At 38.1% G+C, this 26,505-nt stretch overlaps 1 protein-coding gene across 1 annotated transcript in view; it reads left to right on the forward strand.

Moving 5' to 3' along the window:
* The window catches only part of sns (sticks and stones), a 340,736-nt gene that overhangs the window by 219,552 nt on the left and 94,679 nt on the right, over positions 1 to 26,505 (forward strand). The window contains exon 8 of the mRNA XM_073077924.1: positions 10,791 to 10,944. Coding sequence (XP_072934025.1) covers positions 10,791 to 10,944 — 154 coding nt within the window. The remainder of the gene's footprint in view (positions 1 to 10,790; positions 10,945 to 26,505) is intronic.

Here is a 26,505-nt window from a genome sequence, read left to right on the forward strand (position 1 = left end):
TTCATTTATTTGCTGTTAAATGTGGTACAATCTGGGTTGGTAGGAATATTAACAATTTTTCTCACACTTAGCTTCAGGGAAGCATGCAAAATTTTAAAAATACATTATAATTATATTAATATTGATTACATTACATTTTATTATACAATCTGGGTGAATATTTTCTCAAAATAGGTCTTATAGTATAGTGGTTGGATCTACTTTGCATAACTACGTCCAATTGTGGAGGGTAATGATTTTTGAATGTGTGTTTGTATGCATGTTTTTATTTGGCATGTTTTCTCAAACCGTTTGTCGGATTTTAATATATGCAATTTCGTTGAATTTGTCTATATTGTAAAGGTCATAGGTAATACTTTTAATCAGTCGTGGTTTTTTTTATAATAATTTTCTAGTTATAATATTGGAGCAAATGATGGTAGCTCATCTGATGGTAATTGGTTATTGCCACCCATTGATATTTGTAATCAACTCCAATAAAACAGGTTTTCCTAAAGCCGATCACAGATGGGTGGCTACTCTTGGAGGCTAAAGTAGTTACTTTTTAATTAAGTAACTCGTCTGACATACCCTTTATCGAAATGTTACACGCTAGAAAATTAAGAGGGACGTACATACATGCATACATACACACACACACACACTTACATACGCATCATATACATTCATATATATTTACATAAATACACACATGAAAACAATTACAACAACTCGACAAATCCACAAACTGTGAAAAAAATCCACGAAAAAATCTCAAAAAAAATCGTAAAACGTTACCCGAAAATTTGTTTTATAAATTAACGCGAAAATTGCGCTTGTCATAATAATAATAGACTATTACCCTACTTACATATTGCGTAATACAGGGTGTTCAGTTAGTAGGCGGGCGGATTCCATCAGCCTGTATAATTACATCGCTCTGTTTTCTTTCCCCTATGCTCAGGTTACAGGATGGGGTAGGGATGTGACGTGTCGATAGAAATGTCGATTGAATTCTAATTATCGATGCAAATAAATTAATAATGTGTAATATTTGGATATAGAAATATCGATAGAATTCTAATTGTCGTTGTGAATGAATTAAAAATTTTATGTGATTTAATTTGATTACTGTTGTATATCTATTAGTGGCTATGTTACATTTTTTATAAAGAAAATGCCTATCTATTTTCACATGCTTGGTAAAAAAGAGAAAAACAACACCTATATTGTAATTTATAACATATTTTACCAATAATATTCTACATATCATATGCTCGTACATATCAATGTATGAGTGAATACTCGTACGCTTGAACAATGGTTTTATTAAGAAATAGGTAGTAAATAATAAAAAAACTTGCTCTTATGTATATATAGATACTATTGTGTTTTAACCCGACTACGGAAGGATTAGATAGAGCTTATGTATGCTCAAAACTTTTGAAGTATTTTATCATAGGTGTCGTTGAGTTCGTCTAAATTGTGGGAATGATGTAGGCTATATCTATAAGCAGGCAAATTTCATTTTTATGATAATTCTCTAGTTATTTGGTATATATGGTATAAAACTAGAAATGTTCATTGATTTAAATCGGCACTGCGGTTGAAAGGTTGGTTCTAAAACCAACATTTTGAGATCAACAGAATCTCGTGGAGATACAAACGCGACCTGTTTTCAAAAACGTCTAAAAAACCTCCAAAGCTCGTCGATTCCGTCGAAATCCTGAAAGTATTTCAGAAACATTTCTATACCCGTGTAAAAAGATAGAACCGGGTCCATATATCCGTGTATCCGGATACAAAATCCGGGGATTTTTAGTTTATTTCTTAACCAATCACGTTTTCGACATCCCAAATGAAAGGACTGGAAACACTGCCTTTAGAAATCCCAGCATACCGATGTTTGAGTGGTGCTGAATTGGTTTTTTGAAAATTTCGGAAATAAAAGCAGCGGAGCTTCATTTTATATAGCTGTGATGAAAATTTTAAAATATTTTTTGAATAAAAGCTCATTCAAAGATTTCTTTTTGTGTTTGAAAATATCATATCAATATGTCTTTTCTCAATGGGACTTTAAATCATTCACTATTCTGTTTCATATATTTTTTGGAATATGATAATAGTTCCTTAAATAAAAACAATTTATAGCATTTTATACATAACTTATTTTTTATGTGATACATTTTTCAAAAGTCCCTCTCAAATGCTCTTGTTCTTTATATACCAGTGCAAAGTTTAAGGTTTTACATCCTGTTCATAAATATGGCGTCGCATCTACGATTTTTCAAACATATTTGCATATCAAAAATAAAATAATAATAATTATTATACTTGATTTTATCCTTAAAAAATAAAGTCATCTCAACGGCGAAGGAAAACATCGTGAAGAAACGGAAAATTCCTTCGTTGTCCCAAAAAGTTTCAAGTTTGTTAAACTGCAGTTGGCTTTAGTATATATTCTTCATTGAGAAGTCCACGCCTAATAGTGGAATAATAATAGTTTAGTAATAACAAAATTAATTTACCACTTAATCAACAGTTCAAAGCTCTCCTTCAAAGCCGGCGATGCATTGGCGACTCCTCTGGTGTTGCAAATGTCCATAGGCGACGTTGACTACTTTCCATCAGGCAGCCTGTCTGTCTTATCGTTAGGTTACATATAATAAAAAAATAAAAACAGTTTTCTAATAGAATCTGTCGATATTATTTATCGACAATTTACTACTCAATAAACAGTTTTCTGTCGATATTATTTATGGACAGTGCACATCCCTACCACACGAGAGGGCTAACACAGTTTAAAATAAAATAAGTAACAAAGAATAAAGCTACAGAGGAACCCGGAGGCGACGAAAACATTACAAGGGAGTGTTTACAAAGGTGTTTTGAAAACAGCTGTTTTAAGAGTGAAATTTGTTTGCGCTGTTTTTGTGAAGTTAGCTTTTAATAACAAGAGATTCTTTCGAATGTCGAGTGGTCACTTGAATTCGAAATAGAACTATTGAAGATCAACCTATTGTTTGTAGGGTTCCGTGGGGTAAAACAGAGCCCTATTTTTAAGCCTCCGCTCTCAGTAATAGACTTTTGACATTTTTATAATGGTAGTGTATACCTAAAAATAAAAAAAAATATAGATATTTCTGCCTCATTGCAGCGTTAAGCGCTGGTGAAGGGTGTGGTCAGGGAGACACACTTTTCCGAGGCGTTCCAGTTTAGTCCTCAGGGGTAGCGGCTCATCTGTGGCCGACCTCGGGAAGGATTATCTAATCCTTCCTGGGGTTGATTACAGATGTCCATGAGCGGCAGTAGCCACTTACCATGCATGCTCGTGTGCTACTCCTATATTATTAATAAAAAATAACTTTTCATGTATATATTATTTAAAACATCACACCAAAGCATTATAAATTCTATTATTACATCTGTATAGACCATACTATAACACAACGGTGTAACCACATCTATACATAGCAATGCATGCAACAAAGCCTTAATTACACCGCTCTGAACCTGCGTGTGACGTGTACTTAATAAAATTAAGATCTTTCAGAGGGTGCGATTATAGGGAATCCGATTTGCACTTTGCTGGTTTTGTTGTTTGTTGTTTTGTATTAGGGTTCTGTAGACAAATGGTGAAAACGGGGCCATATTACTAAGGATCCTGTCTATCTATCACAGGTTTCTATCTCTTAAACTGCTAAATTCTAAGAAATTACGTTTTGCTAGATTCACTATAACAACAAAAATATAATAAAAAAAGTTATGGCTTCAAAAACGTAATTTGTAAAAAATACCAAGTCTCGCAACTCAGTTATTTTACCGTAAAAAGTTGTGAGAGTGTACTTTTATAGCTACTTGATAATTTTCAAAATTAAAAAGTAATGAAAATTTTAAACGGAACCATTGATGCAAGTTCGATTCTCACTTGGCAATCTTTAAATATGAATCATATTAAAAATCGACCTAATAATATTATCTTTTACTTTAAGACAATTTATCTTTTACCATTGTATTGTTTGAATACATTCTTTCTTAAGTCACAAATAAAATACGTCTAAATCTGAATAAGAACATCTGCAAATGACACACAGAATTTATACACACAATCTTGTTCTGTACCTTTCTTCCTTTGTTTTATGAGAGCAATAAAATAAGGGTGTGCGCATATGTTTAGTTAGCACCTGCTTCTGTGATAAATTCACGGATCTACTGTATATATGGTTGTAATAATTATGTATAAGGTACGAGGTACATACATATTGAAATAGGAAAACATACTTATCCGAGACTTCCAGCTTAGTCCTCAGGGGTAGCGGCGCATCTGTGGCCGACCTCAGGTAGAAATATCTGATCCTATCTGGGGTTGATTACGGATGTCCATGAGCGGCAGTAGCCACTTACCATGAGATGGACTGAATGATCCACTGCTCTCTTATATTATAAAAGAATGTACCTTCGCAATATAACTATGGAGGTATCATCTCCACACTGTTTTGTTTAATTAGTACTATAGTGAATTAACAGATCTACTGTAGATATTGGTTTGTACTAACAATAATTATGCGCTGTAAGATATAAAAAACGTTGATATATTGAAGTGTACCTTAGAACATGGCACGCTGCTGTGTTCCGGTTTGAAGTGTGTGGTAAGGGAAACATACTTATCCGATGCGTTCCAACTTAGTCTGCATGGGGAGCAACGCATCTGTGACCTACCTCAGGTAGGATTCTAATCTTAGTTAGAGTTGATAACAAATGTCCATGAGCAGTAGCCACTTACCATAAGGAGTGCAAGCTCGTTTATACTCCTATATTATAAAAATAAAGACCAAAATGATATCTTAAACTCATTATACTCAAGTTTTCTCGTTTGAATACATGTGGCATGTTTCACGATCTTTCGTAAAAGATAACCCTCAAAGTTATCTTAACATGTAATTCTAACTTAACGTTTGTCTAGAGACAATTTAAATTTCGTCTTAACAACTTGTGGAAGTCATTGTACTATTCCCTACGGGTGGAACTTAATCCTCTGTACAGTCGCTCAGAGAAGTGTTTTTGATTGTCTTTGCTACATAAGCTTGAGAAATATATCTTTTACCCGACTGCGAATGGTAATGTTTTTAACTAACTTCGAAAAGGAGATTCTGTTTTGGCCTGTACTGTCTGTTTTGAAGGTGGTAGTACCCTTTGTGGTTCGACTCCGGCGGCACCACCGCCTCATAACAGCAGTGTTAAGCGGTGCTGTGTTCTGGTTTGAAGGGTGGTAAGGGAGACATACTTTTCCGAGGCGTCCCAGCTTAGTCCTCAGGCGTAACGGCACATATGTGGCCGACCTCGGGTAGGAACATCGTATCCTATCTGGGGTTGATTACCTTTACCTTCAGGTGGACTGCATGATCGTCTACTACTCCTAAATTATAAAAAAAACGTATGTTTTTTAGCATACGTATGTTTGTATGTATGTATGTCTCATTCTTTGGCATATCGTCCAGTCTAAACGGCTTAACGTATTTTACCATATGAGGTATCGTTGAATTCGTCTAAATGGTGGGAATAAAATAGGCTATATTCAGTGTGGTTTTTGTATTTATACTATTTTAGTACTTTTTATTATGTTTTAATATTCGTCTGTGTTTGAAACCACAACATAGGGAATGCTAGAGTAGGGTTACGAGGCTAAGCGTTATTTATTTATAGAGATGATGGGGGTCCTAGGTTGTATTCCCGGTCAAACAGAAATCTAAATGAGATATGTATTCTGTACTGGCCTAATTAGGGCTTATTACAGTTGTCACGAAGTGATAGCCTAGTGGTTGAAACTTGGCCTCTTAAATGTGGGATCCCAGGTTCTAATCTCAGGCACGTACCTCTCATTTCTCAAAATTATGTGCGTATTAGTAATTTTTTTTTTTTTTTTTTTTTTTTTTATCGTTTATCCTGACGATTAGGCAGACGTGCTACCTGATGGAAAGTAGTCAACGCCGCCTATGGACATTTGCAACACCAGAGGAGTCGCCAATGCATCGCCGGCTTTGTATGAGAGCTCTTTTTGCACCTTTTTTGAAGAGCCCCATGTCATAGCGCTCCGGGAATACCTCAGGAGGAAGTTCATTCCACATCTTACACGTCCGCGGCAAGAACGTCCGTGCAAACCGAACCGTGGAGGACCGCCACGAGTCCAGTTGGTGTGGATGGAACTTCATCCTTCGGCGAGTGGTGCGATGGAGGAATGGTGACGTAGGCACCAGGTCAAATAGTTCCTCGGAACACCCACCATTGTAAAGCCGGTAGAACACACAGAGGGAACCTATGTCCCTCCGCAAACTCAAAGGTTCTAACCGATCGGAGATCACCGGGTCGTTGACGATTCGGACCGCGCGTTTCTGCACGGAGTCAAGTGGGTTAAGTTGGTATTGGGGCGCCCCTGCCCAGAGATGTGAGCAGTACTCCATGTGGGGTCTCACTTGCGCCTTATAAAGCAGAAGGAGTTGCCCCGCGCTGAAGTACCGCTTCGCTCTGTTCAAGACGCCCAGTTTTCTTGATGCTAACTTCGCCTTAACATCCAAATGACCCCGGTACTGCACGTCACACGATATGTCAACTCCCAGGATCCCCACACTTTTACCAATGGTGAGCGGGATACCTTGGAACCTTGGCGCTATGACGAATGGGGTTTTTTAGCGGTAAACGCGCAGACTTGTGTCTTCGTGGGGTTAAACTCAACAAGGTTAAGTCGACCCCATATCGAGACCTGCTCCAGAGAGTCCTCGATTTCAGACACAAGTTGGATTCTGCTTTCTTCCACGAGAGTCCGAGAGGTATTTGCGCGGCCTGTATACGTAGCGTCTCCCGTACTATCATCTGCATAGCAATGTATGTTGCCTACTTGTTGCAACATATCATTGATATGCAGAATGAATAGTGTGGGAGATAGGACTGAGCCCTGGGGCACGCCAGCGTTTACAGGTTTCGTATCAGAGCAGCATCCGTCGACGACGACTTTGATGTGCCGCTCCGACAGAAAGCTGGTTACCCATGCGCATAACCTCTCAGGAAGACCGTAAGATGGAAGCTTCGCGAGAAGGGCTCTATGCCAGACCCGGTCAAAGGCCTTCGCGATATCCAGGCTAACCGCCAATGCCTCACCATTGCTCTCAATGGCTTGCGCCCATCGGTGTGTGAGATAGACTAGAAGGTCACCAGCTGAACGGCCCTTGCGAAAACCATATTGATGATCGCTGATCAGCTGGTGATCCTCGAGGTACCTCAGGAGCTGTGTGTTTATAACACGCTCCATCACCTTTGAGAGCAGGGAGGTTATCGCTATAGGCCTGTAGTTGGACGGGTCACTGCGATCACCCTTTTTAGGGATCGGATGTACAAGAGCAACCTTCCACGAAGACGGTACTTGTCCTGTGGTGTAGGAAAGCGAGAATAAGCGCGTTAAGATGGGAGTCAACTCGGGAGCACACGTCCTCAGCACCACCGCGGGGATTTCGTCCGGCCCACTCGACTTCTTGACATCAAGAGACAATAGAGCTCGCCTGACAGCTTTCTGTGTAAACCGTATGTTAGGCATAGAGCTCTCACACCGCGGGATGGTAGGCGGTGTGGCCCCTCGGTCGTCGAGAGTCGAGTTTGAGGCAAAGAGGGTACCCAGAAGGTCGGCTTTCCCCTTTGCCGTATGGGCCAGAGAATCATCTGGTTTCCGCAGGGGCGGTAGTGAAGATTGACAGAAATTACCCTCGACAGCTTTGGCCAGCGACGATGTGACGCCACTTATGACGTGATGTCTTAGCGCAAGACCCATCAAACCAGGGCTGACTCCGCCCACCGACGGATACGACAGAGTTTGGAATAAAGCATTCCATGCCCTGCCGAATCACGTCGGCCACAGAGTCAGCGCACGTGCTAGGATCACTCGAGACGAAACACAGCTGCCTCCACGGGTATGATGCCAGGAATTCCCGTAACCCGTCCCAATCTGCTGACCTGTAGTGCCAAACTTGTCGCTTCCCAGGGGGTCGAGCCCCCATGGGACGCGACAAGGGCACAGAAGAACTTACCAAGCAATGGTCAGAAGATCCAAGAGGAGCCTTGACCATTACTTGGTAGTCTTCAGGACGGTTGGTCAGCAGAAGATCCAGCAAAGAGGCAGTATGGGTCTCTACATCAGGTACCCTTGTAGGGCCGGGTACGACCTGGGAGAGCCCATATGCCAAAGAGAAGTCATACGCAGTTCTTCCGGCAAAGTCAGTGGTTCGGGAGCCCAGCCACTCAATATGGTGGGCATTAAAGTCACCCAGAATCACCAACTCCGCCGAAGGACACTGCTGCAGCATCCTGTCAATTGCCCACTGGACGTGCTCGAATAATCGAGTTGTCTCGACATCTCCGCTATAGGACCTATATAGGCACGCGTAGACATGGGTCTGCCCCCCAATATCTGCGCGCACCCACAACAAAGATAGGTCCTTGTCTTCAAGGCAGCTGAGACGGCGGCAGCAGATATCACCCCGAACATACACACATACCCCGGCTCGACGCCTAAAAGCATGTTGTAAACTGTAGCCGGGGTAATCTAAATACGATGTATCGCCCGAGGGCGATATCTGCGTCTCCGTCAAAAAGAGGAAAGCCGGCTTTGCTGTCTCAAGGTGGTGGTGGACAACATCCAGATTGGAATGGAGCCCCCTGATGTTGCACATATCCACAGTAAGTGTGGAGGAGGTCGCCGCTGTGAATAACTTTTCCTTTTTTTTCTGCCTTTTCATTGGTGGTCCAAAGAGATGAAGGACTAGAAAGGATTTGCGGTGCTCCGCCGACACTCCACGGGACAAAGTGCGGGTCTCGTAGCGCCGTGCTTACAGTGGTAATGTGGGATGCTGGCGCGGGGGACGGAAGGGCCCCCGGTCCCCCCCGTGCACGACTACCCGGCTCCACTCCGGTCTCTTACTCCGGCAGGGTAATCGTGCAACGGGACTTTTCGCCGGTTGGCGGGACAGCCTCCCGGGCCAGAGGTTGACGGTGTTGCCCGGGTTCGGGTCCCCAACTAACCGGCGGGCGGCCAGCGGACAACCGTTTCACCGGGTCTCCCTGGCCCCCGCGCCAACGCACCACGCCTCCGAGAGCAACGATGCTTAAAGAGACCCACCGGACCCGAAGGTTACGCCGTCGGAAACACCACAAGAGGATGGGCAGGGGGGGTTAAGGGGATGAACTGGCTCCCAGGCGCACTACCGAAACACGACGAGTCGTTATCAACGGTAGACTCCGGCCTGAGGGTGGTAGCTAGCCAGGCAGATCCCACGAAGAGATCTTACCACCAAGCACCATTAATTATTACTTGCTTTAAAACTCTGAAGGTGAAAATATTGAGAAAACCATCACACCTAACAGTTCTTAGAAAGTTCTCGAAGTGTGTGGTTTGGTAATTTTCGCACAGAACCTTTGAGATCTTTTTTTATATTTAACAAATTTCCCCGCGATTTTTTTCTAACCTAACGTAACCTAACCGTTCAAACAAGTGATAACTAATTTCTACTAATATAACTTTGAAAAAAGGTCTGGGATTCAAACCTCAGACTTCTTTTCAACTACTAAGCTATCACTGCTTAGTCGAAACGATACAATTTCTTAACGGAAAATAAGTTAAAAGATAGCTATTTACAAAGGAAAAATGATAAACGAAATTAAATAAATGGGCATCAAAGGCATTCGGGAAACCGTAAAAGTTAAATAAAACAAATCTGATCTTCAAAGGTAAGGTATAATTATAATAAAATTATGTACAATAATTTTCCAAATTATCATGACCATTTTGGAAATGACCCCGATAGCAAAATTTACTTTGCGATTTGATTTAAAAGAAGATTTGTAATTTTTTAACAAGTTTTGACTATATTTATGTATTTACAAAATTTGTTTTTATATCGAGGTAACAAACAAGTGTACAGTCTATCTGGTTGAGACAACTGTTACCCGTAGACATCTGTAATCAACTTCAGATAAGATTAGAGTCCTATCTGAGGTCGGTCACAGATGCGCCGCTACCCCTGGGGACTAAGCTGGAATTCCTCGGAAAAGTATGTTTTCCTATTCCTTACCGCGCCCTTCAAATCAGAACATAGCAGCGCTTAACATTGCTGTTATCAGGCACAAATAGGTGTGTAAAAAGAGTTCTACCACCTTCAAATTTTTCTCTCTTTTTAAACTTAACACAGCAGCGCGCAAAGTAGTTATATCGAGATCAATCAGGACCAATCTAGTTATATCTGGATATTCATAATAAAATTCTCGTGTGACTGACGTCATACTTCCAGTGAAATGGACGAATAAAATAACCGATTTCATAAATAACTAATGAATTTCGTACATATTTAAAATTCCAATCTGTAACAAGATTGATATTGAAATATTTTATGCATGGTTTATAATATTGAAATGTTATAACTGGTTGTAAATTATTTTGTCCACCATCGCCAAACCTATTTCCGTTTAATAACAGCAGTGTTAAACGCTACTATGTTCTGGCTTGAAGGGAGACATACTTTTCCGAGGCGCTCCAATTTACTCCTTAGGGGTAGCAACGTATCTGTGGCTAACGCAAGTAGAACTTTAACTTTACGTGGACTTGATTACAGATGTCCATGGACGGCAGAAGCCACTTACCATCATATGGACTGCAAACTCGTTTGCTGACAGCTACACTTTAAGAAGTGTAGTGTTTGTACCTCCCCGGTCGATTCATATTGGTCCTACCCCATATATATTTTTTGATCGTGCATTAATTCCTTTGTCCTCAGACCCACCTGGTGCTCCCTACATCGAGGGTTACGCGGAAGGTGAGACCGTCCGTCGAGGTCAGAGCCTGGAGCTGGTCTGCAGGAGCCGAGGTGGGAACCCACCAGCTCAACTCATCTGGTACAAGAACGGCGAACAGATCAGAATGGCTTATCGGTAAGTTCAGTCCTTTAGTTCGTTTTAAGTTTTGTTATAATAAAGTTTTTTTTAGATCCATGCTGTTACATGTTAAGTCGTACATCGGAATTGTCTAATACGCAAAATGTCCAGTTGTTTAACTAGGAAAGAGTGTCAAAATAACCAAATATCAAATGACCAGTGTTTCAAATTCGCAGTATAGCAATTTAGCAGTACTTCATATTAGCAAATAGCAGAAAGAAATATCAGAAGAAAGTTAATATGTCGGATGAAGCAAATGCTTAATTTAAATTGTCAAATTTATACTGTCATATTAGCTAACTAATTGTCAACAGTGAGGGGACAGGAGGGTAAAACTAACAATACGTTAAACACATACATTCACGATAGAGCTAGTCTAAAATAACAGAATGTTAAATTCGCAAAATGTCAAATTAGCTAGCTGTTAAGTGTGCGAGAAATGCGAATAAAACTAACAATACGTAGACCACAGATTCGCGGGTACAGATAATCTCAAATAATAGTTTGTCAAATTCATAAACTGTCAAATGTTAAATTCACCATAAGTCAAATGTTATTCGTCAAAGTAAAACAAACAACACGTAGACCATACAGTCGCGGGTAGAGATAGTATATAAACAGTGGATCGAGGACATAAGCCTATTAATAGGCCCCAACGAAGGACGGCCTAATCCTGTAATGGGGCCTCGACCTGTTTAATTGTATTCTTGCTATGGTTGATGATATTATTGACTATAGAGGATTGTATTTATACAATACGGGCTTAAACATATTTATTTATAGGTACCTATTTTTGTGTGTGTGTGTTTGTTTAAATCTGAAGTACATAACGAGCTTTGTAGTCAGCCTTAAGGATAACTGACAGATTGAAAAGAGTTTAAATTTTTTTAAACCTACAAAATCTGGTATTAAAACCGGTTTCTAAGGATTTCTTGAAAGGATAGGATTTAGGACGACACGGAACATCCAGACCTAAAAATAAATCTAAATTCAATTGGTCCTGACCGAAGATTGAACCCGACACATTACGTAACATTAGGTACCAGGAATGCTGCAGCTATATCATAACATGAATATCACAATAAATTAAATCAATAATTTAATATTAAATAAATAGGTTCTTTACAGAGCACTTTTTGAATGTCAATACAGCTACCAGCACTTCGCTAGGTGTTTCGTTATGGAGAAGAAGCGGCGAAAGAAACTGCATAAATGTTATTTAAAATGGCAAACTTAACCTAATGGTACATGCGGAGCTGGAGCTACTTCAGACCACACCGTTTTATCAGTCCAATAATCACATCGTTTAAAGTACGATTTTTTATATAGCGTTTGTTTACCGATAATAATTTTGATATCAAATTTGTTTATTGAATTGTATTAACTCATCACTTCAAAATGTTAGAATAAAGTCATCCACTTCACAAACGAAAAACTCAAATTGGAAACCACTTTAAAATACACCCCACGTCACCCAAGTACTAAACCCGTCTCATCAAATGCAAATAGGCAGAATCTACTCCATTGACCCGGCTTCTATCTCAAAAACGATATCCCATCAAACTTTCAAGAAACAACAACGATTGGGCCTTATATAAAAACCTTACCCCACGCTCCCCACACCCCAGTCTCCCCTTCCAGGGATCGTATTAAGCTGGCAACAGATAGGCCGTATGTCCCCATGATTTATGTACGCGGACTAGTGATGTGGATGTGTCGATAAACGATTAACTAAATCGTTTTTTTTTGTGATATTTTTAATGTAGTATTAATGTATATTTTTATAACAATGTATTAATGTTTTTAGAGAAATAATACACCCAAATTTGGAAAAACGGAAGTAATGTAAGTCGATCGAGTCGCTATGACAAGATATCGTATTGAGAACGCCTTACGTCATAATTTTCCTAAAAATAAAACAAATGCCGCACGAAAAAATCCCGCAGAAAACCTCTAAGTCGGACCATCAGGTGGACTGCATACATGTGTTCGTTCTATAAAGTCCAAAAATTCCAAAAACGTAATATTTGGGAAATGTATTTTTTTTTGGAAAAAATCCAAAAATATATTTTTTGGAATTTTCAAATTTCATTTCTCCCTAAATGGAGATGAAAGCTTGTTTTGAAATAAAACACTGCAAAGGAAACTACTTTCCCGAAAGTTTTCATGTGTGTAAAGTTTCCCAATTTGCACTTACCCAACTGAGTATATTATGCTTCAAGCATTCTTATTCTAAGAATAGTTTCGTTTCCAGCTGTGGAATAGTAATAACAATGAAGTACTCCTTAAATGGGTAAATGTAAATAAAGATAAAACTAGAATTATTTTTACAAGAAGAAAAAGATCTTTTTTGCTTAAAAATATAGCCTATTACTCCTATAATTTAGACTAATCCCACGATACCTCATATGTTTGGGCTGCAAGGACATACATACACTCGAAAAACATTACCCTCCACAATTGGGTAAAAAAATATTAAGCATATTGAAATACTAATTGATTGATAAAATATGACTTCTATAAAGTTCTCTCCAATCTCATGAAAAACCTATCACGCTTAGTATATTTTTCCAAATGCAACATGCAGACATCCAATAACAATCTTTATAGAAACAAAAGCTTCCAAAAGATAAAAACTTAGCTATCTTTAAATAAACGTGTGAAGTTATACTCGTAAAATGGCAGTAAATATACTATCTAAGCATTATTATCTTTTCGTTATAGATAAAGTTTAATTGACATAAAAGATGTGAAGAAAATGTCTTAAAACTGAACACTAATAAAAACAAAAGAAAGAAACTATTCACCAACACTTGAACTTCACTAAACTAGGGTTGTGACTATCGATAAAACCTTGAATACGTCACTTATAAAATTGTATTAAGACGCGACTAAACAGCTGATTTATGGGGCATGCTAACTGCACTTACTAGTGATGGGACTTGAATAAGTTTTGACTATTTTATTTTCTAAATCAGTTTCGTTTTCCATAGAAAATCCTTTATTACTAATATGATTATGACACCTTGGTAGATAATATTTATATTGAAAACACATTAGCTATTGATTCGTTTAAACATTATCTTGGTTATTAGAACCAATGTTTATCGATAATTATCGAGGATTTAGAAAATGCTAATATTAAATTATACGAGTACATAGTTATAAATGTTGTCCCATTGCTGTGCAAGGGTTTCTTCCTAAAAATAAACGTGACTTGGGTATTACCTTGCTCTGAAGGAGTTGATGGAAGAAAATATCGGTTAGTAACCTTTAAATTTCTTCTTAGACTTCGGCGGCCACCGCCACACCTATTTCTGCGTAATAACAGCAGTGTTAAGCGCTGCTGTTAACCCAAAACATGGCAGCGCGCACGTTCAGCCACTAGCGGTCTCAACTGACGACCATGCGAGGTTGCTTCACCACTTACATCAGTTACGATACAATCCACGAGGCGCCATGCGTCTTTTTAGGCTTACTTCAATATAAACAAAAGGCAATAACAGTATCCTTCCCTTCATTTGGATACAAACGACTACACAACAATAACAATCCAATTAGTATTCTTCAATGAACCTTCGAATAAAGGTTTCCGTTGGGATTCAACTGAGTTGGCATCAACGTCGCTTTATGGAATTGAAGTGGCAATCGAGCATACAGCCTACTTCGTTAAAAGGATACTGTTCATAGGCATCTGTTATCAATCTCAAATAGGTTTTAGGATCTACCTGATCTTATATCTAGTTTCTTTTATAAGTGTCATGCGTTTGCCCTCATTCCCAGATTCGATTCCCGGCCAAGAAAAAGTGAATAATGACTAATGCTTAGGTCAGCCTGGTCACGTGGACGTCACATGACCTGACCTGACTTTGTAGACCGATAAATTAATTATGACATAACTTAATAAAGACAAAATAATAACAGACTTCTCTTACCCTACTCTTTTTACTTAGGTATTTTCTGTCTCGGTATACTGGTTCCTCATAAAATTTGTGCAATTATCCATTAATTCTCCCAAAACAAACATACAATCTCGAACCAATCCTATTTGAGCAATCTACCGATCTTTATCGACAATTAGCAAAATCCATCGACAACGGATGTCTACGTCACTACGGAAAAACGGCGCCCAATAATATTTTATTATTTTCTTTGTTAGATACGGACATAGAGGAATAACGGAATAGACGCGTAATACAATACATATTTTGAAAGTAGTATAATCCAGATCGGTTTAGAGAAAATTTCATATTAGGATGGCAAATGTAGTGGTGAATGGGGAGCATGATTCTGACGTGACCTAATTGTGGGAAAGAGTGCCGTGCCCATTAGTGAGAGTTTCTATGTCAAAACATCAAACTAAGTTTTCAAGGCAGAAACGTCTATAATCAATTACAGATACACTTATATCACTAATTTAGGTGAAAAGTGGCACTTACCACCTAAAATTGCGCGCTGCGCTGCTGCGTAATTTGTACTTTTTCTTACTAAAGAAAATGCCATAGACGTCTCATTTATATTAATATTGTTTATTAAAAGATATGCGTTACGAAGTTTCTTTCGGAGCTTCTCCATAACGAAAACTTCCGAAGCTCTGGTAGATTCTTTTAACGTTCAAAAAGGTTTTTTTTTTTAATTTTAAGATTTTTGTTAGACATCTATTTTGTTACTCCGTCTACGTAGTACGATACCTGAATTTTTCGCTTTCTCTCCGCTATCGATCGTGGAAGTTTTAACTTGTCAGCCTATTACCCATATGATATCTGTCAATCATATGTGGCGTAGGCATTACGTCTTATATTATTTCGGTGTAGGAAGAAGGGTAGGGTCTTAAGGGTATAAACCAGCTTAAACATTTGTTATGAGAGGTACAACCAGTACGGATCGACCGCGGAGGTACCACCGTCACACCGCCACACTTATTTCTGGAATGAAGTAGTTTTGTTTCGATGGAAGAGTATATATGTTGGAACTAAGTAGATACGCCACCTAAAAGTATATTACCGTTGTCACACCCTCCAGAACGCAGAAGAGAAGAACGCAGCAGATTTCACTGATAATAAAGCACAAATCAGTGTCAAAAATATAACAATAATTAATCGAGAAATAAAAAAATATATATTAGACTGTCACTGTCAATACGCTAACAATCTTTATATATATATATATATATATATATATATATATATATATATATATATTTCTTATGTGCGTGTGTATGTCACTGAACTCCTCCTAAACGACTGGACTGATTTTGATGAAATTTGTTGTGCGTGTTGAAGGGGACTTGAGAATGGTTTAGATTCACAATTTAGTCCGTGGGAAAAGGTCTTTTTAATTAATTTTTAATTCGTAAGTAGTTATACGATCGGTAACTATGCATTTGATCAAGTGATGATCTTTAGCAAAGTTGTTGTCCAAGAGCCCACGAGGGTTTGGGAGTTGGTAAGACTAATTTTCGACAGTTGGCACCACTGTCATTCCAATGCAGGTACAAATTTTCCGTTTTATGTATGTCATATTAGCCGCGGGCACCACTAGTGTAATATATATTTTTAATACGGTTAATAGTTTTCTCTTTTTTAATAATCGTTTTATTAATTCGTGTGCAAAATATATAAATATTTGGAAAATTTAAACGTCTATTTAATATGTAAATAATTCGGTTTATTTCATCCCGTTTTTTTATATTATTTTTACTTTTATATCTTTTTACCTGCATATTTTTTCTATTTCTATTGTATTACAATGCTATTTAAACGTATTTCTTTACATCTCCTTTTCGTATCGCGTTTCAATTAAAGATTTTAGAGACAAAACCCAATTAAGCTCAGGTGTATAATGAAGCTATTGCAGACTTGTAATTAGTTTGTGTAGCTTTGTATAAATGTTATGTCTGCGCTCTCAGAAAATAAAGCGCTAGAATTACTGTTTAGATCTAGGTAAAGTCTGTATAAATTTGAGCTGGAGGTCATTTCGGGTTAAGGACTGTTTCCAGCTGTGGGGTTTTTAGGGCTTGTTTTTTTTAAATAGTTTTATTATTATGTATCACTTAGGGCATTTTAAAATTAAATACGATTATTTAAGTATTTTTTTTATTTTTTCTTAGTAAAATCTTAAATGATAGGTATATTTAGCTGCATTTCATATCGTAAATAACCAATATTTTTATTACAATTTTTTTTATATTAAAAAAACGAAAAAAACTGTTTAATCTCTAAATTTTTTATGAATCAAACCTATAAAAATATATTTTTAATGCTTTACAATATCTTTATATCTAATATATAAAATTCTCGTGTCACAGCTTTCGTTGCCATACTCCTCCGAAACGGCTTGACCGATTTAGATGAATTTTTTTGTGCTTATCCGGTATCTATTAGAATCGGCCAACATCTATTTTTCATCCCCCTAAGTTATAAGGGTTGTTCACCCTTAACATTTTTTTATTAATATGGCGATACAATGTTTTCCGGGTCAGCTAGTCATCATATGAAATCGTCTTTTACGTAACATAAATGATCATTAAACGAATATAATTGACATTTTTGCGTAATGATTTTAACTTACTTCAAAAATGCTCTGCATATTGTAAATTAGACCTTAATTTTTGAATGTAAAATAAAACAAAAATACAGCTTATACGTACAAAAATAAAATATTCCCCACTGACCCCTATAATTTAAAATACCTACTATATACAACACTTAAAACAACCCTGTTTTATACAAAACCTCCCTTACCGAGGCTCAATTTATTCCCCAACTCAAAGCCACCACTAAACCATTTAGAAAGTTTCTCAATAAAATTAACTATACATAGAATTTACGAGGCAATTTATAAAAAACTTACGCCCAATACGCTTTTTCTAAAAACATCGATGTCGTCGATATTTCGTTGTCCTTTTCTACTGTTTGATTAACGGCGAGAAGCGAGAAGTTATAAATGCCGCGTCCACATGTTTTTTTTATAATCAGCGCTTAACAGTGCTGTTATCGAACCGCCGCAAATGAACCATACGAGGTTTTCTGTGGTTCGAGTGATGTAGCACCACCGCCACAAGTATTTATTCTTTAAATTAGTGGATAGAGCATTTGACTCGGTTTATTGGTAAGTTTGCAAGTGCTTCTAACATAATAAAAAATGGAAAAACTTCTATCATACACAGATTTTTTAATGTCTCACATAAAGATAGCAATGTTAATACTTTAAATGTGTATCTATCTGGGGCTTCGTAGGTCCACCATACAACCAATTTTGATTATTTCTTAAGTTTTCTTACCTAAGATTAAATAAAGAAAATCTGCATAGCTACTTGAAAATCAGCAGCTTTTCTAGTGAACGTCGATCCTTTTTTAATTTTTCTAGTAATAACCCGTTCGCTTACACATTTACGACGACGCTGACGACCCGTGTGGCGGAGCGGTCACCATACCGGTCTGACGCGCAAAGGGTCCCGGGTTCGATCCCCGGCCAGACAGATATCTAAATGATGAATTTAGATTTCTGTTTCTGGGTCTGGGTGTTTGTGTATTTGTCTATGTGTGTGTCCATGGCACCCACGACACAGGGAATCCTAGTGTGGGGCTGTGAGTATAGAGAGCGTTTTTATTTCGCTAGCAATACAACCAGTACCTAACCGTAACGTCTTCACAAGATTTGTGTTTACACTTCGGTAGTTTGGGCCCATATTTTCCATCGGGCATTCTCATTTCCTTGGAAGCCATTCTGTAATGTACTACTGTTAAAAAGGGTTTTATTTTATGCATCCATTTATTTATTTAACAACAGTATATAAAACGCTAGGACGTCTTATGACTAAGGTGGTAAAACCCTTTGTGGTTCGACTCCGGCGGCACCACCGCCACCTATTTCTGCCTCTTAACAGCAGTGTTAAACGCTGCTGTGTTCTGGTTTGAAGGGTGGTAAGGGAGACAAACTTTTCCGAGGCGTTCCAGCTCTCCTCAGGGGTAGCGGGTGACGTTAGATAGGAATATCTAATCCTATCTGGGGATGATTACAGATGTCCATGGGCGGCAGTAGACACTTACCATCAGGTGGACTGCATGCTCGTTTGCTACCCCTATATAATAAATAACACGCCAAGTACGAGTCGAACTCGCACATGGAGGCTTCCGTACCACCAAATGTTCATAATTTTTATTCATTTTATTATTTTTAACAATACTTAGTTATATGACACAAGAATGTTATAGCGGCCACCGTTATGCATCCTCTTTAAAAATTTCATGTGTCTATCTATTACGGTTCCTGAGATATAGCCCTGTGACAGACGGACAGACAGCGAAGTCTTAGTAATAGGGTTCCGTTTTTACCCTTTGGGTACGGATCCTTAAAATATATTCAAATTTGAAACTGGCCGTTCAAAGTGGGTAAAAATGGAGTTTAAATACAGGTCAAACGTGGTAATAAATACACCATCGATGTCTCATACCTGACATATCGCTTTCAATACATAACACCACTACACCATAACCACTACACTAAAGGGTTTTCTAGATGTCTAATGGTGCGAAAAATAACGAAGATATGCTTACAGTTGGGCCCTTCGATATTCCCCGTTGGGCATTTTCATTTCCTGTAAGGGCCTTTAGTGGTTTGCATTGAAAATTTAAGGAAATATTTCTTGGTTGGTAAAATGGTAAAATATGAACTTGGTGAAAACAAAAAATATAATCAAAACTCGAGGTATACTAGAGGGCTAAGTTAGAACTCCTCGTGTTTTTGTAACTTAGGAGTAGCAGACGAGCATAGTACACCTGATGGTAAGTGGCTACTGCCGCCCATGGACAACTGTTATCAACCCCAGGGCCAGATAAGAGTAGTAGAGGTCGGCCACAGATGCGCCACTATCCGACCATACAAAGGACTAAGTTGGGACGCCTCAGATAAGTATGTCTCCCTTACCACATCCTTCAAACCAGAACAGAGCAGCGCTCAACACTGTTCAGAAATAGAGGCGGTGGTGCTGCCGGAGTGGAACCACAGAGGGTTGTACCACGTTCAATAATAATTGTATAAGTATATAACCCTTACCACACTCTTCATAAAACACAGCAAGGCTTAACGTCTCCTAAGCAGAAATAGGTGTGACAACGGTGCCTCCAGAATCGAACCACTACAGATACCTTTAATATAAATATGCTTCCATCCCCAATTAGAATGTATAACCAATTTTCCAATATCCATCCCCCCGATCCTGCCCATCCTGCTTTATGCGGCTTAGCCACATCCTTTGTTACGATCCACTTTGTCATCCTTAGTCATCGAGATTTCCACGAGCTTTTAGATATAAAGTTGAGGATCTTTCTTTGTTAAAAGAAATATGAAACATATTTTATTAGGAAACTTTACAATCATTTTAATAATACTGTTAAATACTGCTTAAAATACTAAGTTAGCTGTAAGTAAATGAACGTGGTAGAATCCTTTGTAGTCAGGCTTCGGTGGTACCACTGTCACACTCATTTCTACTTATAACAGTTGTTTTTATGTAGTAGTATTACCCGAGTTGTAAGGAAGCTTTCTAAGAACTTTGCTAGCAATGCATCTGTAGTTGATTTTAGATAGGATTTTAATTCTATTTGGTGTTGTTTTAAAAATCTATGGCCAACAGTGGCCGTTTACTAACAAGTGATATGCAGATAGTTCCCAAATTTACAATGCAAAAGAAACTACGAAAATTGAAATAAAAAAGAAATGAGTCTTTAATAATTTTACAATAATAAAAACAGAAACTTTACTTTTTTTAATTCCCACGGGAAACGGCATTGTATGGCATAGAAGGACAGGCATACATAACCAAGTTGGAATGTCTCAAATATGTATGTCTCCCTTACCACACTCTTCAAACCAGAACACAACAGCCTAACACTGTTGTTATGAGGCAGAAATAGGTGTGGCGGTGGTGCCGCTGGAGTCGAACCACAAAGGATTCTACCATCTTCAACCATAGATTAGTAAAGATACTTCGCCGCCTTGAAATTGAATGAAACCACAAATGGCTTAGTAGTAAGTTCTTTTTTTGAATTCTTGACAAATAAAAACATTTTTAGAGAAAATTTACAAATAAATACCTAATACTGCGTAATTTACAAAATAAATAAATAATTATTTCAAATATTTTAGGGACATTTTAGCAAGGAGACGTGGCAAAACATTTTTACGCAACTATTTCAATTCTCAAAACCGGGGACATTTTCTTGTTAGGAGTGAGTAATCTTTACTAATCTATGTCTTCAACATAAATACATACATACATACACACACACACACACACACACACACACACACACATACACAGACACATATATATACGTACCTCTGTACATACGAGTGATGTTATAAAGTTCACACATACATAAACTTCTATAAACTAAGATCTCATTTAATATTCCATGCGAGCTACTATTATGTTGGTTTCCTCAAGTAATTACGAATAAAGTGTATTTCTCTAACCTGAGATTAAGGTTGTACTTAGGTTGTATGAGTCTTTGTATGGTGTATGTAGTTGAAGTAAGCCATTGCTTAATAACGTAGGTCTATATTAGAAATGGGCTTCAATGGATTAATATTAAGATATTTTCTCCATATTAAAACACCCTTCATAATTTGATATAATTAATAATTATGTATTGTCACATAAAATACAATAAAAATAATCTGACCTTTTTTAATATAATATGGGAGTAGCAGACAAGCATGCAGTCGACCTGATGGTAAGTGGCTACTGCCGCCCATGGACATCTGTAATCAACCCCAGATAAGATAACATTCCTACTTGAGGTCAGTCACATTTTTTTTATAATATGGGAGTAGCAAGTGACAAACAAAGCGTCTTATTATACAAGTAAAACATTTAAAAACATATCATTAGTCGACCATTTTATCGACAAGTACACTTTAAAATCATTTCGAATATGCTCTTCCCTTTACGGCGCTATTGTCACGTACATTACGATATCGACTATCGATAACCCATTACACCGTAGCGCATCACTAGTGATGTATTGGGAGGTTTTTGGCAACGCGTATGTTTTTTCGTCTCGTATTTTCAATGGTTTTGTAATGAAAAATAAGCGCAATGTTACATTTGCTTTTATTTTGTTGTTTTTGATATGGTTGCAACTTCCCACATGTCTGCTAGACCTGAGGGTATTCCACCACGCTGGTCCAATATGGATTAATAGAGGGGTAGAGGTTAGATGCCCGTAGAATTTTAAGGTTGTAGAACTATCAGTGATTTGACTCCGGCGGCACCACCGCCACATTTATTTCTGACTTATAACAGCAGTGTTAAACGCTGCTGTATTGTGGTTTAAAGGGTAAGTAAGGAAGACATACTTTTTAAAGGCATTCCAGCTTACTACTCAACGGGAGCAGCGCAAGTATTGCCGACCTCAGATAGGAATATAATCTTACCTGGGGTTGATTACAAATGTCCATGGGGGGCAGTAGCCACTTTCCATCATGCTCGTCTGCTACTGTAATATTACATTAAAAAATCTTTTGTTTTCAAACCCCGTAATGCCTCCGACAAGATACAATCATGTAAATATGCCATTTTATGATTTTTTACTTTTAGTTTTTTTTTTGTAATTGTTGTTTGTAACCCGTCCGCAACACTTTTTGTTAAATTTCTATTTTTACCCGAAAGCAGAGGGTAATGTTATTCGAACATTTCTACGCTCGAAAAACATTACCTTCCGCATTTCTAAAAAAATATATATACAGTGATAGGTACTTAAATACAAATGCTAATTGATATATTTAATTACCTTTAAGAGGAATACTTAGCGACGTCCAATTAATTTCCGTTCGTTGGTTCAGAAACAGCGATTTTCATTCGAAAGAAAAATCTAGATCTAGATATTTTTGAGCACTCAACTCGAAAATTAAGTTACCGTCGATTGAGTTCTTAATTAAAAATCGGTTTTCCTTTTCCTGAATGAGCTTAATATTTGTGTTAAAATAAATAAAATTGCATTTTTTATCTGTGATTTCAAAAAAGACCATTTTGGTCTTTTGAACTTATTTGCACAAATATTTAAACATGCTTAAAAATCTTATTTTTCTGTATAACAGCAGTGTTAAACACTACTGTATTTTGATTTTAAAGGTTTGGTAAGGGCGAATCGCTTATATGATTAGTTCCAACATAGTCTTCAAAAGCAGAAACGCATTTTCACCACCACCAAGAAGGTGGTAGAACCCTTTGTGGTTCGACTCCGGCGGCACCACCGCCACACCTATTTCTGCCTAATAACAGCAATGTTAGGCGCTGCTGTGTTCCAGTTTGAAGGGTGTGGTAAGGGAGACAGACTTTTCCGAGGCGTTCCAGCTTAGTCCTCAGGGGTAGCGGCACATCTGTGGCCGACCTCAGGTAGGAATATCTAATCCTATCTGGGGTTGATTACAGATGTCCATGGGCGGCAGTAGCCACTTATCATCAGGTGGACTGCATGTTCGTCTGCTACTCCTATATTCTTCAAGTAGGACTTCCAAAATCGAGTTCAAGCAGTAGATACTGTAAGTTTATTTCGACTTAATTACAAGAGTAATCACTTATCATCAGTTAGACTGTGTCCTATAAATACATCCTTACTAGTCCTTACTATTATTATAAATCCGAAAGTAACTCTGTTTGTCTCTTCTTCACGCCTAAACCACAGAACGGATTTTAATGACATTTTGTACAAAAATATTCTGAGACCCGAGAAAGGACATAGGATAGTTTTTAAATCCGGAAATTCCACGGGAACTAGGGATGGCGATCTAAGATCGATTAATCGGAGAATCGATCTTTTGGACCAAAACGTCGATTATTTTAATCGATATTAGTAAGGATTAAATCGTAAACAATGCATTTGATCAAGTGACGATCTTTAGCAAAGTTGTTGTCCATGAGCCCACGAAGGTTCCAGAGTTGGTACGACCAATTTTCGCCAGATGGCGCCACTGTCATTCCAATGAAGATACGATCCAGTTTTATGTATGTTAGTGTGTCATATTATTTTCTTTTAAACGCGGGCGAAGCCGCGGGCAAAAACTAGTAGAACATATTATAAATAAGTAATTGGTAGCCTAGTGGTTACAATGGCCTGTTAATCGAGGGCTCCCAGGTTCAAATCCCTGGCACAAACCTCTGATTTTTCAAAGTTATGTGCGTATTACAAGTTAATTATCACTTGTTTTAACGGAGAAGGAAAACATCGTGAGGAAACCTGTATAGTCGGTATGCGAAGCTTACCAATTCGCACTTGAGAGGAGACCTGTGCCCAGCAGAGGGACAGTAATGGGTTGATGATGACGAATATGGAGCTACTTGGAGACTTGTTGAAACGTCTCTACCACAGCACGTCAGAACACAGCCCTGAAAACTATTATAAAAATAATGACACTGGTGCCACAATCGACACAAAATGTTCTTAAAACTCAAACTTCGAAACCATTTCGTACATTTATCGAATACACAGACAGTGTAACAAAAAATAACCCGCCATTTTGAGCAAAAAACTTTTATCAAAGGCAAAGATCCCCGGATAATAAAGACGCCGCGATTCGGTAGGCTTAGCCCGGGAATCGAACTCTGACCCGGTGTCCCGCGCCCTAATCCCGGGATCGTTTATCATGTCGCTGCCTTTTTGCGACTCCAAGATGGGGTTACAATGAGTGATTCCTGTCAGGGAATAAAATTTCTGGAAATGACAAAGTGTGGATACATTTTTATGTAATTTTTTTGATAAGTTAAATAGAAAGATACTTTACCTCCTTGAAATTGAATGAAGCCACAAAATGATGATATTATAATTTTTTTTTTAATCTTGAAAAATAAAAAAAAAACATTTTAGAGAAATTTACGTATAAATAACTAGTACTACGTAATTTACGTAATAAATATATCTCAAACATTTTGGGGACATTTAAGAATGGAGACCTGGCAACACTTTACGCAACAAATTCAATTCTCAAAACTGGTAAGACTTTCTTGTTAGAAGTGATCAATATTATTGTTATTAGGCAGAAATAGGTGTGACGGTGGTGCCGCCGGAGTCGAACCATAAGGGTTAATTTATTTCTGTTCCATAAAAAAATTACCCCCTCACCAATAGACTTAATAATAAAACAATAACACTAAACACTTAACCCCAATTGACCGGACCGCACCCCTCTTACAACCAATCGAGGCTTTATGGCCATCAATAAAAAAATTATACCCGATCCTCCATATTTCTTAAACTAAAGATAACACCGGTTACAGACTCACGCCGAGAACCCACAAGAACACCCGAGAAGCGTGAATGTGATAGTTCTTGCTTTCTCGTTCTCGCGCTCGCCTGTTCGGATCGGTGTCGGTATTTTTGCCCGCTTCCAATCAAATCAAATCAAAACATTTTTTTTTATTCAAAATAGGTTCTTTACAGAGCACTTTTTGAATGTCAATACAACTACCACCACTTCACAAGGTGTTTCGTTATGGAGAAGAAGCGGCGAAAGAAACTCCATAACACACATCTTTTAAAAAAAATGTTTTTTACAATATTAAACTTAAGCTAATGGTACATGTGGAGCTGGAACTACTTCAGACCACACCGTTTTGTCTGTCAAATAATCACTTAGTTTATAGTACGCTTTTTATATAGCGTTTTTTTAACGACATGTTTGAACTTTTTTTCTATGAGATTCAAAATGTGGTCAGGTATTTTATTGTAGTAGCGAATACAGTTACCTATGAAAGATCTAGCCACCTTGCATAATCTTTATTTAGGAATTACTAATTTATTTTTATTTCTAGTATTAAAGTTATGGTGGTTACTATTTTTTTCAAACATATCAGTGTGTTTTCTTCAAAGGGTGTCTCGAGCGAGAAAAGAGAACGGCATCACATTCTTCTTCGGTCTGGTTCTTCAGTGCGACCATGACATTGTATGTTGTTGTGTAGTTAGAGCCGCTGCACTGTCGTCCGTTTTGGATAATGGTCATGAGTGATGCCTTCTCGATTCTAGCGCAATTTCTCGGCGAGACTTCTGACGTGAGTCTGTAGCCGGCTTTAGACATTACTCTTGAGATGATAAATGAAGGGTGATCCAATTTTAATAGGGCAGACGGGCTACCTGGTGGACAGCTGTCACAGTCGCCTGTAGACATTTGCAACACCAGAGTCGCTTATGCATCGACGGCCTGGAAGGAGAGCTCTTTTTACACCGTTTGAAGAGCCCCATGTCATATCGGTCAGGGATACCTCAGGAGGATGTTCAGCTTAGCAAGTTCAATCTGAATCACACTAGGACTAGTGGTAGTTTTGTTTGTAGGATAGGTGGTGGAACTCTTTGTAATTCGAATCTAAAAGCACCATCGCTATATCCATTTCTACCTACTAACAGCTGTGTTAAACGATGCTGCATTCTGGTTTGTGGGATATGGTAAGAGTAACATACTTATCCGAGACCCAACTTAGCCGTAGGACCAGCAACGGATGTGGCCGACCTCAGATAGAACTCTAATCTTATCTGCAGTTGATTATAGATGTCCAGTTGC

Source organism: Epargyreus clarus, unplaced genomic scaffold, assembly GCF_041222505.1.
Source record: "Epargyreus clarus isolate Ecla_fem2 unplaced genomic scaffold, WU_Ecla_fem_2.2 ptg000011l, whole genome shotgun sequence".
Taxonomy (NCBI): domain Eukaryota; kingdom Metazoa; phylum Arthropoda; class Insecta; order Lepidoptera; family Hesperiidae; genus Epargyreus; species Epargyreus clarus.